Genomic DNA, 14,993 nt, shown 5'->3' with positions numbered 1-14,993 from the left:
TGATTTCTTTGAAGTATCAGCTTCTAAATGCAATATTAGTTGACAGTTAAATTCGACAAAAGCGGCCTGATTTTTTTCCCCGGCCTGGAGTTGCACTCATTTCAATATGTTAGATGTGGCCTTAACCTGTATGTTTCCTGTTGCTTCTTTGTCAAAACTGTAGCTTTTATAATGCCTCTAATGTGGAAGAAAACAACCACACACACACTTAACAGAGACATAATCAAACATAAATAGACACTGAACCAAAGCAGGTGATTGTAAATGGATGCAGAGGCATTAGAGAATGTGTAAAAAAAATTTGTAAGAATGATACTCAGACTAAGAGGACATACTTATTAGGAATGCCTGATTAGGTTCGGGCTCATTTCTCTGCAGAAGAGAAGTCTGAAGGTGACTGAACAGTTGCCTTTAAACTTCTTAGAGGTTTTGATAAGGTAAATGTTCTTGGCCCAACCATCTTAAGATGCTTCATCAGTGACCTTCCCCTCCATCACCCCCCCATCATAAGGATAGAAATATGGATATTCATTGAAGACTACACAGTGTTCTGTGCCATTTACTACTCCTCAGGTTATGAGGTTCGTATGCAGCAAGACTTGGATAACATTCAGGATTTTGCTGATAAGTGGCAAGTAACATTTGCACCATGCAAGTGCCAACTAACTGACATCTCCAACAAGGAGAATTACCATTGTGGAATCCCTACCATCAACATTATACGATTACAATAGATCAAACTGGATGAGCCATATAAATACTTCAGCCACAAGAGTAGGTCAGAGGTCGGTAATTCTGCAATGAGTAACTCATTGCCTGACTCCTCAATGCCTATTCATCATCTATTGTCAAGAGTGTGATAGAATACTGCTCCACTTGTCTGAAAATGAGAAAGGCATGAATAAAAATTTCAGCAGCAGTTCAGCTGAGGCAGGTGACACTTGACAGTTTTTTGTGTATCTGTTTTTGGAAGCTCAGTTCAGGGTTGAAGACTGTGAACAGTCTGATCCAAACCGGGACAGTGTTTGGAAGGAGGGGGGCGGAGGTGGAGGGGAATTGGTAACTCTCCTGAAAGTTGAGGGCACCACTCCTTGGCCATTTGTGGGATATCCTGGCTGAATTTTCCCTTGCCCCAGCAACTAGTTCACTGTTGTCCTGTCCCTTTAAAAGGTTGGAATCCTGCCCCAAGGACCCCTGGCCAGCCAAGTGAAGGGCAGGCAGCTTTTTAGTTCCAGCAGCGCCACCAGGAGCACTGGTTACTGCTGGGACTGCATCAGCAGACAGGGAACAATAAAAGGACACTGCCCTTGTTACTGCTAAGGTTGTTTCAGCCGGAATCCGGGGGTAGGGGTGGTGGCTATGGGGATGTGGGGACAGTTGATAAGAGTAAGGGTTGATTAGGTGGGAGGTTACTGCGGGGCCAGCCACGACCACAATGGGGCCCCCTCAGTGGGTCACAGTATGCCCAGCCATCTCCAGTAGAGTGTCAATAGTGGCAGGAAGAGGGTCTTAATTGGTCACTTAAATGGCTAATTAGTGGGAGGGCTGCTGGTAAAATCCATGGCGGCAGAAAGGAAATGGACACTCAACCCCACCCCCCCCACCCCCACTTCTCCCCCCATTCCTGCCTTCTCTCACAATTTTACAGATCCCCCATACTGCACCCCCCCCAACCCCACACCCCCACCCCTGCCTTCTGTCACAATTTTATGGGTCCCTCTATAGCCCTCTCCCAGCCTATCACTCGAGGGCTGATAAAATCCTACCCAGAAGGTGGGGAGGGAAATGGAATTGATGGTGAGGTTATAGAGTATGTGGTGGGGTCTGAGGGCAAAGGCTTGTCTTCTCAATATTTAATTGGAGGAAACCAGAGTTCATTCAGGACTGTAAAATCAATCAGTCGGAACACAGGCAGTGGAGAGGTTGAGGAGGAGCCAAACAGCCTGGTGCCATCAGTGTGTATGTGGAAATTGACCCTATATCTGCAGATATAACTGCCAAATGGTGGTATACATAGAAAATAAAGGAGAGAGAACCAAGAACAGATCTTCAGGAAAACCCATCTGGAAACAGATATGGAAGGCATTGCTGGAAATGCCCGAGTTACCATTGAAAGGTAAGATAGCTGGGGTAATCCCACTGAAGGGAAGAGAAAGAGTTTGGAGGTCAATGGTATGGTTGATTGTCAGAAAATCATGTGCCAACTGTCTCAAGAACAGCTTCTTCCCTGACTCAAGACCAGCTTCTTCCCTGCTGCCATCAAACCTTGAATGGACCTCTCATATACTAGGTTGATTTTTCTCCACAGCCTGATTTTGATTTTTAATTGTCACATGGATTAGTATACAGTGAAAAGTATTGTTTCTTGCTTGCTATACAGACAAAGCTTACCATTCATAGAGAAGGAAACAAGAGAGTGCAGAATGAAGTGTTACAATCATAGCTAGAATATAGAGAAAGAGTGCTTAATGCGAGGAAGGTCCATTCAAAAGTTTGATGACAGTTGGGAAGAAGCTGTTCTTGAGTCAGTTGGTACGTGACCTCATACTTTTGTATCTTTTTCCCGATGGAATAACACTATATCCCGCACTCTCTTCTTTCCTTCTCTCCTATATATTCTGTGAATGGTATGCTTTGTATAGCGTTCAAGAAACAATACTGTATCCCAGTACATGTGACAATAATAAATTGCAAGTTGCAGAAAGGTCGAGCAGTCTGAGTATTGAAAATGTACCGTTGCAGACAGAAATAAAATCCTTTTTGCTATTGAAGCTGGGATAGAAATTTGAGGGGATAGATTTGAATTTGGAGTTATGGGGAAAATAGGAATGGGTTTGGGAGGCAACAACAAGTTCAAAAACTCTGCAAATAAGAATATTGGACAGTAGATTGCAGTGGTGCTCATTTGCTGATGAGTGGCTACATCAGTTAAATATTGATATGCTCACGTCTGCACTTGAAGGAGAAAATATAGGAACCACATCAGCAGGAGCCACGTGAATGGGTAAAGGTATCAAAGAATGAATGATTGAGCAGATGGAAGGCTGAAGATGTACGGTGGCAAATAAAGGAACAACAGGCTAGGAGAGTGAGAACTGCAGCTGCACAGGATTTGTGGGAGATTTTTTTCCAGGGGCTGATGGAAAGTATAGAGGATGTGGGTGGAGGAATGGAAAATAGCTGGAAACAGCCCTGCCTGTGATCAAGGCAAGAGGAATAAAGAGGCCAGGTGAGACGGCAAGGCAGATAGGGCGGATGTGAATGTGAATAGGAAGGTTTTAACTGAAAAAGCAGATTGAGGGAGGTCAAGAAAGTAATGACTTCAGAAGAGAGAGGGTGAAGGGAACCGAGATGACGCCTGATTTCAGCACGGATGAAGAGTTAACCACTCAGAACAGGTAATAAGGGAGGGGGGGATAAATTATTGAGAAACTCACGGTGGGACTCAAGGGTCAGGGGCTGCACGTAGAAGAGGAGTACAATCATAATAGGAATAGCATCATCCCAAGCCTACCTGTATAATACGACCATTACCAGTTCCAAGACTTGCAATAGTTAGATTGCCTTGAGTGAAAACTGCGATTGAAGTCAACAAGATATTTCGGAATTGCCCATAACACAGAGCCAGCCGTTTTATAGGGAATTTAATTTCCACCTGGAATCTATCGCTCTGTCCTCCACAACTTGTCGCCTTGGTTGATGAATTCTACAGGAAGAAAGCAACTTTCAGAAAGCTATACTCAAACAATCAAAATTCATTATTCAAGGGGGCACTCGAAAGACATTTAAACATTAGAACATTAATCAGACATTGGGACTTAGGGTTAAAATTAAGAAGTCAGAAATAATCAAAATCATCTTTAAAATATTGTTATATTTCCCCTATTCCTTTATAAAAAGGGACAATGTGGAGATGCTGGCGTTGGACTGAGGTGGGCACAATAAGAGTACCCCGAAAGCTCGTGACACCAAATAAACCTGTTGGATTTTAACCCGGCGTTGTGACATTTCTTACTTTATAAAGAGGGAACAGATGAAATAAAAGCTTTCATTTTTCCTTGTTGCCATGACTGAGGTCAAAGGATTGTGGACACCTCTAATGACCTTCACAGATACAGTCCTTTCTTTTTAAAACAAGAAGTGTGATGCAGTAAAGAGATAACCATCCTGATTTTACTTCCCATCAGCAAAGTGTGACACCTTGCTCAACAATTCAAGGTCAAAAGCACATCCCGAGAACCACTCTGGTGTTTCAGTTTGCGGCATGCCATCATCTTGGTACGAACACTATCGTCAGATTAACACCTCACACTGGTTTTTCAAGAACCTCCTCCTTCTTCAGGCACCATGCCCTAACAGCACATTAGCGACCATGGACTTCCATTGGATTGGTCCATGATTGTAAAAGCCAAAATACTGCAGATGCTTGGATCTAAAACAGAAAAACAAAGGATGTTGGAAAAACTCAGCGGGTCCGGCAGCAATCAATAGGGAGTGATCAGTTTTTCCAGCGTTCTCTGTTTTTGGTCCGTGATTATGTTTGGCAAAGTGGTTTGCCATTGCCTTCTGCAGTACGGCTGGCCAGGAAACTCTCCTGCCCTTTACCACCTGCGATCACGCACATTGGAAGAATTTACAGAGATGTCATCATAGAAACTAGAAGCAGGAGTAGGTCATTTGGCCCTTCGAGCCTGCTCAGTTATTCATTATGATCATGGCTAATCATCAGAAACAATATCCTGATTTCACCCCTCTTCCCTCCATACTCATTGATCTCTTTAAAATCACACAAGTTTGGGCCTCAACTACTTTCTGTGGTTGTGAATTCCACACGCTCACCACACTCTGGGTGAAGAAATTTCTCCTCACCTCAATCCTAAAAGGTTTACTCCTTATCCTCTATCACTGCACCACAACACCTTTTAGGAAGTGAGATACGTAAATTCGGAATTCCACCATTGTGGATCTCTATCCAGGAGAGAGATTTTAGGCCACACATTAGTGAACAAGTCATACCATTTATATAATACTGTGCTTTGATGTAGGCCCTGATTCCTGCTATTCTCTGGCTGTGGAAGAATGAACATAAGAACAGGAACAGGCCATTTAGGTTGATAGGTCTTTTCCAGAATTCAATAATGTTAGGCTTGATTGATAACCCAACTCCACACATCATATAAGCGCAAGGGACAAGGGAATGCTGGGAGAATTAAATAAGTTTAATTATTAGCCTCACAAGTAAGCTTACATTAACACTGCAATGAAGTAATTATGAAAATCCTCTAATCGCCACACTCTGGCGCCTGTTCGGGTACACTGAGGGTGAATTTTAGCACAGCCAATACATCTAATCAGCACATCTTTTGGTCTGTGGGAGGAAACTAGAGCACCTGGAGGAAACTCACGCAGACACAGGGAAAACATACATTGTGGAATTTTACATCTCGCCTGTCTGAGGCTCGTAAGATCCCGCCCTAGACCAACGGAGAATGCTGTTCTGTGAGCCTCACCCGCCCTGATTCTTGGGATGAGGGGACGGTAAAGGTCCGTCCGCAATCTCTGCGCAGACAGTGACCCAAGCCGGGAATGCACCTAACCAGCATGTCTTTCGGACTGTGGGAGGAAACTAGGCTACCTGAAGGAAACCCACACAGACACGGGAAGAATGTGCAAACTCCACACAGACTGTGACCTAAGCTTGGAATTGAACTTGAGTCCCCAGTGCTGTGGGGCAGCAGTGTTAATCACTGTACCACTGTGAATGAGGAAAAATGGGAGAAGGTTCAAGTGGAAAATGGATTGATTGGGCTTCTATTTGGGACTTTACCACATCCTTTCAGAAATTCATGAAAATAATATCTATTCACATTCCACTGTGCACTAATGTAGTCACTTCTTCAAAAAACTCAATTGGGTTTGTCTGGTATAAAACACAACTGAAACAATATTTCCAAAGATAGGCACAGTTGCAGCAGTTATGGTGCAGGTCCAAGCACATACCATTAATCAGGATTATGTGTACAAGCTACATTTGAGCAATGCCAGCTATATCAGCTGCCATTACTCATTGTTTATTTTGCAGATGGTTCAGATTCCACACGCTACGCACAGATAAGATTGAGTATAGATTATCCATTTGCACTGACCTTTCACACTATTTCCCTTTAGGGAGGCTGCATCAGTCAATTTTATTACTGTTAGGCAGGGAATATTGGCAGTTTTAAAAAATATATTTCTGGCGATAACTGCTAAGCAGCAAGCGGAAGGCATTATAACTGAAATTATCAATAGTAGCGCCATGCGTAGAAACTTTCAGAGCAAGTTAAACTCATTTAATGGGAGAAAACAGATTGCTCAGTGTAACTGAACAACAAGGCTAAGAAAGCTGATCACTGGTACCTGTGGGATTAGCAGAAATGGGGATGGGGTGATGCAATTGGCTCGGATCTTATCAGGAGGAGCAGGAGGAGGGACTATGGAAGAGGAAAAAAGGAGGCTGGCAGAGTTCTCACTTCTGATTATTGGAAATTGATGCCCATTGGTAAATGCTCCTGAGCTAGTCCTGATTAAGACTAGAATCAAGCTCCATTGTGAACAGACCTGCAGCACATCATTAGGATATTCCTGAAGCAACAGCAATCCCACTGCTGGGGTCGGAAGTAGACCGGTGGTGGGGCAACCCTGCTTTTGTGGATGGTAAGACCCTGGCCGCAGCTTACAAGCCAAATAAGTGCCATCCAGTGTCTCAAGGGCTGTCAGCCCAGTTGGTCAAAAGATCAGTAACTTCAGCTGGGAGCTGCAGTTGCTGCACCTGGAGGAGGAGATTGCAGAGATGGACATGTGTCCCCACAGCCAGGCAAACCGGGGTCAAGCAATGGGGCGTGGTTGGTTGATGAAGGCAGGTGGCACTGATAGCATGGGATCAGCTAATTCCCGTGGAAGGCCCATCCAAAGGCCAAAGAGTGCACAAAAGTGAGGTCTCTCTATTGGGTGACACTATGGTTCACACTGCTGCCTCACAGTGCCAGAGGCCTGGGTTCAATTCCGGCCTTGGGTCACTATCTGTTTGGAGTTCGCACATTCTCCCCTTTTCCTCTGGATGCTCTGGTTTCTCCCCATACTCCAGGGATGTGTGGGTCAGGTGGATTGGCTATGCTCAATTGTCCCTTAGTGAATGGGGGACTAACAGGGTAAACATGTGGGCTTAACGACCTGGGTGGGATTGTTGTTGGTATAGGCTCGATGGGCTGAATGACCTCCTTCTGCACTGTTGGGATTCCATGAAATTGGCCTCCTTGGTAGCTCAAGGGACTCCATTTAGGCTGGTCATTGTCAAGGTGGAAGGGCAGCTAGAAGTCAAGAACATTTCATCCTTCCCATGCTATTTCGTCAACTTTCTCATCTCCCATTCAATCCGTAAAGGGCCCTGAAAATCCCAGGCACCATTTCAGTTCAAATATGACCAGACACCTTGGCAAATCTTATCTGGTAAATGCAGAAAGAAGGAAGAACCTCTTGTCTGAAGGAACAATTTTAAAAACTGAAGTTCATCTTTAGCAGGGTTTCATTAATGCTTCCTGTTGCTTCTCAGTTCTTAGCTGCTGCTGAGTCCTTTAAAGGGAAATCCAGGAAATAATGGGACAAAGATTTACAGCCTGGAAATCTCTTGGGAAGAGATTTCCATTTATGTAGTGTCTTTCACTTTAAAACATCTCAATGTATTTCTTGGTGGCATGGTGGCACAGTGATTAGCACTGCTGCCTCACAGCGCCAGGCACCCAGGTTTGATTCCCGGCTTGGGTCACCGTCTGTTGGAGTTTGTACATTCTCTGTGGGATCTTCAACCTTGCCTGCGGCTGGGATTCTCTGACCGCACCTGCAGCTGTAATTCTCCAGTCTCGCTGCAGTGAGTTTCCTCCCACATTCTGAAAGATGTGCTGGTTAGGAGCATTGACTTGAACAGGCGCTGGACTGTCGTGACTAGAGGAATTTCAAAGTAATTTCATTGCAGTGTTAACGTAATCCTTACTTGTGACTAATAAGAAAGCTTTGTACAATGAATTCCTTAGACAGGTGTGGACTGTTGAGTAACTTAATGTGATAGTCATTTTTGCATGTAACAAGTTCCCACAAGTAGCACTGAAATCAATGACCGGTTATTTCTGATTTTACTTTTAAAAAACAGGAAGGAATGTAGGCAGACCTGAGGACCAATTCCTGACCTTTCTTCAATTGGTGCCACATGATCTTCATAATCCAAGTGAACCAATGACAGAAATGTGGGCCAGAATTCTCCGGTTTCGTACGTCCCACTATCGCTGCCGGCGAGAGTGGAGAACTTGGTGCTCAGCCAAATCCCCATTCACTGCAGCGGGACTGGAGAATTGCAGCTGCAGGAGCGGTCAGAGAATCCCAGTCGCAGGCGAGGTTGAAGAATTCCAGCCGTGGTTTACTCAAAGCACTTTTGTCTCCCTTTGAGGAATAGTGGAGAAATGTTGGGGAGGATCACTAGACTGAGTATCAACCAATTTAAACCAAGTCATATACACTCCTTCCATGGTCAACAAGTCCTAGAGTGGGACTTAACCCCATGTTTGAGGCAGGAGCACTGTGGCTTCTGAGCCACAAGACCCTCTGTGCAGTGGATATACTGAGGGCCAATTTCAGAGTCTCGCACCCCACAATTGTTTGAATGTTGACTGGCTCAATGCTGTGTTGGCCGTTTTCCAGTTGCTTCTGGTGCGCACCCAGAATCAGCAAATGGGCCCCTTTACAAATACAGAGAAGCATAACTGTGGTTTTAGAACTGCCATGCTAAATGGAGTTGTGATAACTGTCTTGGCATTCTCCAGCAGGATTCTTCAGCAACCACCGGGACCTAAGCAGCGAATGCCATCAAAATGTTATTGTTTTTAAAAAATCTTCCATTGGTCACCACAGAGTCCTACCTAGGTCTCCTGCTGTTCACCTTGCCTGTTGTGAATTACTTGAGGGCCACTACTGGTGAGGTAGGTGGCCAGAAACTAGATACCGTAGTCAAGGAAGCTGCTTCTGACAGCATGAAGGGCAGCAGTAGCTAGCTTAGATTAGGCAAGGAAGGCTTGAGGCCTAATTACATTTGTGCCAACTGGACCTCCAAGTTAAGGTGCACATTTCATGGGTGTCACTGCACCTGACAATGCACCATAACAAATTTCTCTCTGTTCTGTGCTATGCCATTTGAAGGGCTTGGCACGTCTCGGTGAAAATAGCATAGTTCTTGAACTTTGAACGATATTTATGCAAACAAATGAAAGTCAACAGGTAAAGTTAATTATCATCCACATTTGAAACAAGGAGAGTTTAAAAAAAAACAAGAGACAATGTTCCCTGTGTCTTGGTTTAATGCTGACATTTTGTTTTGCTCTATTAATTACTGAAATTCAAGCCTGCCAACTTAGTCAATCATCAGCATATCACAATTCCATTTAACATAGCAGTTCTAAAACCAGCATAACAACTGCTTGGAGCTAAATACATGGTCTAGATAACAATAGGAAACAGTGTGCAGGCGTCAACAGTTGAATTTTACACTCTACTTCCAAAATCAGTGTTTTCATAAGCTCTTCTTGGTAAAAAAACCCACAAGCATGTGAATCTCTTTAGGGAATCAGGAATGATCCCTGGAAAATGAGAACATTTTAAAAATAAAGTGGCATTTTTGGTCAAATTTATTTCATAATTGGTAGATTTTTAGTTTCTAACCAAATAGTTAAAATAAATAACATGTAGAGTCATAGAGTCATAAAGGTTTACAGCATGGATACAGGCCGTTTGGCCCAATTTGCCCATGCCAACCTTTTTTTTTTAACCCCTAAACTAATCCCAATTGCCCACATTTGGCCCATATCCCTCTATACCTATCTTACCCATGTAACTGTAACTGCTTTTTAAAAGACAAAATTGTACCTGCTTCTACTACTACGTCTGGCAGCTTGTTCCAGAAACTCACTACCCTCTGTGTGAAAAAAATTGCCCCTCTGGAGACTTTTGTATCTCTCCCCTCTCACCTTAAATCTATGCCCTCTAGTTTTAGACTCCCCTACCTTTGGGGAAAGATATTGATTATCTAAGTAATCTATGCCCCTCCTTATTTTATAGACCTCTATAAGGTCACCTCTCAGCCTTCTACGGTCTGGAGAAAAAAGTCCCAGTCTATCCAGTCTCTCCTTATAACTCAAACCATCAAGTCCTGGTAGCATCCTAGTAATTTTTTTCTGTATTCTTTCTAATTTAATAATATCCTTTCTATAATAGGGTGACCAGAACTGTACACAGTACTCCAAGTGTGGCCTTACCAATGTCTTGTACAACTTCAACAAGACGTCCCAGCTCCTGTATTCAATGTTCTGGCCAATGAAACCAAGCACGCTGAATGCTTTCTTCACCACTCTGTCCATCTGTGACTCCACTTTCAAGGAGCTATGAACAGGTACCCCTAGATCTCTTTGTTCTGTAACTCTCCCCAATGCCCTACCATTAACTGAGTAAGTTCTGCTCTGGTTCAATCCATCAAAATGCATCATCTTGCATTTATCTAAATTAAACTCCATTTGCCATTTGTCAGCCCACTGGCCCAAATGTAGATTTGTCCATATTCAGATCTTATCAGATTAGGTTCCAGGGAGATGTACAAAATTATGAGGGATGTAGATAAGGTAGACAGGAAGAAACAATGGTCAGCACTGCTGCCTCACAGCACTGAGACCTGGGATAGATTCCTGGCTTGAGTCACTGTCTGTGCGGAGTCTGCATGTTCTTCCCTTTTCTGCATGGGTTTCCTCTGAGTGCTCTGGTTTCCTCTCAGAAGTCCAAAAGATATGTTGGTAGGTTCTCTAGCCATGCTAAATTCTCCATCAGTGTACCGGAAAAGGCACCAGAGTGCGGTGACCAGGGGATTTTCACAGTAACTTCATTGCAGTGTAAATGTGAACTTACTTGTGATATTAATAAATAAACTAAAACTAAGATAGTAACCCAAGCTGGGAATCAAACCTGGGTATGTGGTGCTGAGAGGCAACAGTGCTAACCACTGTGCCACCATGCTTTTAAGACTGGATCTCCACCATTAGCCCCTTCCCCCACCCCTGTGCAAAATCTACACCTGGATTTCTCCATCCACTGTTTCTAACTAAAAGTCTGATTCAGACTGCAGAGTGTTTCCTTGATTTTGCCGTACACTCCCTCTGACCAGGGTTCACCAACTAACTAGTGGAAGCTATATTGTGTCACATTTCACTTCTTGAATATTATTTGGAAGAAATATAAAACCCTGATATCTAAAATGTAAATAACTAGTGTGTGCCATCTGGGTACAGTTTTCATTTTGGTGCAATTAACCATCTGGGGGTAAACTGTGCTTAAATTGCACGAGCTTTCTGAATGTAAAATTGGTTTTGCACATGTTTCTACTCAAATTTATTTGCATCATTGCAAAGGTAAAACATTCCATCAGACTTTTGAATGGACCTTCCTTGCATTAAGTCGATCTTCCCCTACACCCTAGTGATGACTGTAACACTACATTCTGCACTCTCTCGTTTCCTTCTCTATGAACAGTATGCTTTGCTTTTGTAGCACGCAAGAAACAATACTTTTAACTGTATACTAATACATGTTACAACAATAAATCAAATCAATTAAATCAAAAAAATCACTGCGATGGGGAGGGACTTGAGAATGGGATTTTAAATAAATTGGATTAAAAATTCCTCAATATATTAGAATGGTTTGATGAGTAGAGCTGAAAATGGGAATAAACATAAAAAAAATGTTTTTAACCAAAATGTCCAGTTCACCTGTGAGTCATCCAATTTCAGATAATTGAAAATAACTTTTAAAACAAAAAACCTACACAAACCATTGATGCACAGTGCTCAGATTCTCAGCAAGTTACATAAAGTAAAAAGTGTATTTATTAGTCACAAGTAGGCTTAACTTCACACTGCAGTGAAGTTACTGTGAAAATCCCCTAGTTGCCACACTCTGGCACCTGTTCAGGTACGCTGAGTGAGAATTTAGCAAGGCCAATTCACCTAACCTGCACATCTTTCAGACTGAGGGAGGAAACTAGGCGCAGGGAGAACGTGCAAACTCCACACAGATAATGACCTGAGCTGGGGATCAAGCCCGGATCCCTGGTGTTGTGAGGCAACAGTGCTAACCACTGTGTCACCCTATGTACTTTGTCATTTAAAAGCATACACAACTAGTGTTCTTGTGCTTAAATAAAGGGTTCAAATTTTAGGCCTCTGATGTAAATGTGTGGATATTTGTATCACAGTATCCATGTTCCCCAGCTCGCTGCTGCTCTTGGTCATTTTCCTCAGAGATGGAATGGATTAGACAGGGCTACACACCCATAAGTAATGGGTAGCCTATTCACCTTGTTGAAGGTTTATTCAGGCCTATTGCTGGAGGCCAGCAGGCTGACAGGAACTTTGCAGTCAGCCTCCAGCTCCCTAGAGGTGTTGGAGAATGAAGTCGCTGCCTTGATGGCAGCCTCTCAATGGCAGCCCAAAGTGGGTCTTTTATTATTTAAAAAGAGGCTTAAATGGAAAGATCCAGGAATAGATTTTTTACACTCGGATAGCAGAGATCCAGCACTCAAAAAGAGGATGTGAATCTTAAACCATGGTCCCTTTGAAAGTTGGAAGAAAAGACTTGCATTCATAGATTGCTGCTCTTGACCACCTGACATCTCAAGAAGCTTTACACCCAATGACGTACTTTTGGAGAGTATTAATATTGTAATATGGGAAATGCAGCAGGCAATTTGCAGAGAGCAAGCACAGTTTAATCAGGCTCTGTGTCTGGCCAAAGCTGTCATTGTGCACAATTCTCAGAAGACGTTTCCCCTTCCACAACGGTGATTCAGCTGCTTAGATTCATTTTGACTTTAAATTTGCACACTCTCTCACCCCCCCTCCCTCAGTGGTATTAATGGCCTCATGGTACTACCGCTAGACTATTAATCCAGAAACTCAGCTAATGTTCTGGGGACCCAGGTTCGAATCCTGCCACAGCAGGCGGTGGAATTTGAATTCAATAAAAAAGATCTGGAATTAAGAATCTAATGAATGACCATGAAACCATTGTCGATTGTCGGAAAAACCCATCTGGTTCCCTCATGCCCTTTAGGGAAGGAAATCTGCCTCCCTTACCTGGTCTGGCCTACATGTGACTCCAGAGCCATAGCAATATGGTTGACTTTCAACTGCCCTTGGCAAACTAGAGATGGTCAATAAATGCTGGCCAGCCAGCGAATCCCATGCCCCATGAATTAATAAAAAGTTGGTACAATGAATTCCACGTACAAAAGGAAACAGCAGGATATTCATTTGGAGTTTAGTGAGAAATTCTTACCAGAATTGATCAGTCAATAATGAATCGTACTTAACAAAAGTGTCTGGCTACTTGCTCATAACACATGGAACAGACTTCACAAGCAACCTTGGAGAGGGGAGCTGTCAGCATGCTCACCCTCACCACAACAAGGCCATCAGGAGGCACAGGAACGTCATGGTGACACAGTGGTTAGCATTGCTGCCTCACAGCACCAGGAACCTGGGTTCGATTCCTGCCTTAGGTCCCTGTCTGTGCGGAGTCTGCACATTTTCCTCTTATGGGTTTCCTCCAAATGCTCTGGTTTCCTCCTATAGTCAGAATGCCATGCAGATTAGGTGCACTGGCCATGCTAAATTCTCCCTCAGTGCACCTGAACAGGTGCCGGAGTTTGGCGACTAGGGAATTTTCACAGTAACTTCATTGCAGTGTTAACATAAGCCTACTTGTGACTCTGATAAATAAACTTTGACTTTAAATAGCAGTTGCGTAAAGAAAACAGAAAGCTTGGCACAGGTTAGAAATCAGAATTAGCAACAATAGATTAAAAGCAAACACATACACACACTCAGAGTCATATGCTTCCGATGAACCACAGCCTTTTTATAGCTTAAATATCTCGGGGGACACAGGCTTTCGGCTGTGTTTTACACCATACAATTGTGAAACAAAGTCTATTGTACGAAACTTGCTGAAGCATAGTCTCCTTCCTATCTTGCCACAAACCACAGCTTCGTCCACTCATATAATGCAACCAACAGATGGAAGTTCTTGATCAGGTTACAGCACTTGTGTGGTGAAAATTATTGCTGCAGGCTAATAATGTTGCAAGCTAACTGGGTCACTCGACTAGCTACAGAATTTCAGAAGTAGCAAAGTGAATAGATATCTTTATGCAAGTTTGAGGCAGTGTTGTCTAACAGAGATTTCCGACAGCCACAGGCACTGGCTACAGTGACACCATTTTAGCCACACGCACTAAATTTAGTAGAAATGCCTTACGCACAATGCAAGTCAATGTATTTCAGGGGCGGCACGGTGGCACAGTGGTTAGCACTGCTGCCTCACAGTTCCAGAAGCCCGGGTTCAATTCCGGCCTTGGGTCACCGTTTGTGTGGAGTTTACACATTCTTCCTGTGTCGGCCTGGGCTCCCTCTGGGTGCTCTGGTTTCCACGCACATTCCAAAGATGTGCAGATTAGGTGGATTGGCCATGTTAAATTGCCCCTGAGTGCTCTAAGGTTAAATGGATTTGCCATGATGAATGAGAGGGGTTACAGGGATAGGGCTGTGGGGAGAGGGCCTGGATAAGACACTCTGCCAGAGATCTGGTGCAGACTTGATGGGCTGAATGGCCTCCGTCTGCACTGTAGGGATTCTATGATTTACATGTCTGGCAAATAAGGAAAGTATGACCAACAATCAGAAACTTGTATATTCTGCTGTTCGTCCTATTGGAGGGATTTTCAATTGTGGGTCAGGAACCCGACTGCTAGTTTAGTTCCAGATCCTCCACTCAGATCTTTAAAGAGGTAATTAATGGCAAGGGGAAGGCTTATCGATCATGAGGCTCTGGAAGTTGGAGGGCCAATAGGAGGTTGTTGGGGGGAG

The 14,993-nt window shown here is 43.6% G+C and overlaps 1 protein-coding gene across 1 annotated transcript in view; it reads right to left on the bottom strand.

The window, feature by feature from the left end:
* The window catches only part of met (MET proto-oncogene, receptor tyrosine kinase), a 123,230-nt gene that overhangs the window by 66,947 nt on the left and 41,290 nt on the right, over positions 1–14,993 (bottom strand). Inside the window, exon 3 of the mRNA XM_080191087.1 lies at positions 3,515–3,706. Coding sequence (XP_080047213.1) covers positions 3,515–3,706 — 192 coding nt within the window. The remainder of the gene's footprint in view (positions 1–3,514; positions 3,707–14,993) is intronic.

Source organism: Carcharhinus amblyrhynchos, chromosome 6 (assembly GCF_965287045.1).
Source record: "Carcharhinus amblyrhynchos chromosome 6, sCarAmb.v2.hapA, whole genome shotgun sequence".
NCBI lineage: Eukaryota > Metazoa > Chordata > Chondrichthyes > Carcharhiniformes > Carcharhinidae > Carcharhinus > Carcharhinus amblyrhynchos.
The sequence above is the reverse complement of the archived record's forward strand: the minus strand, read 5'-3'. Positions and strand labels throughout refer to the sequence as shown.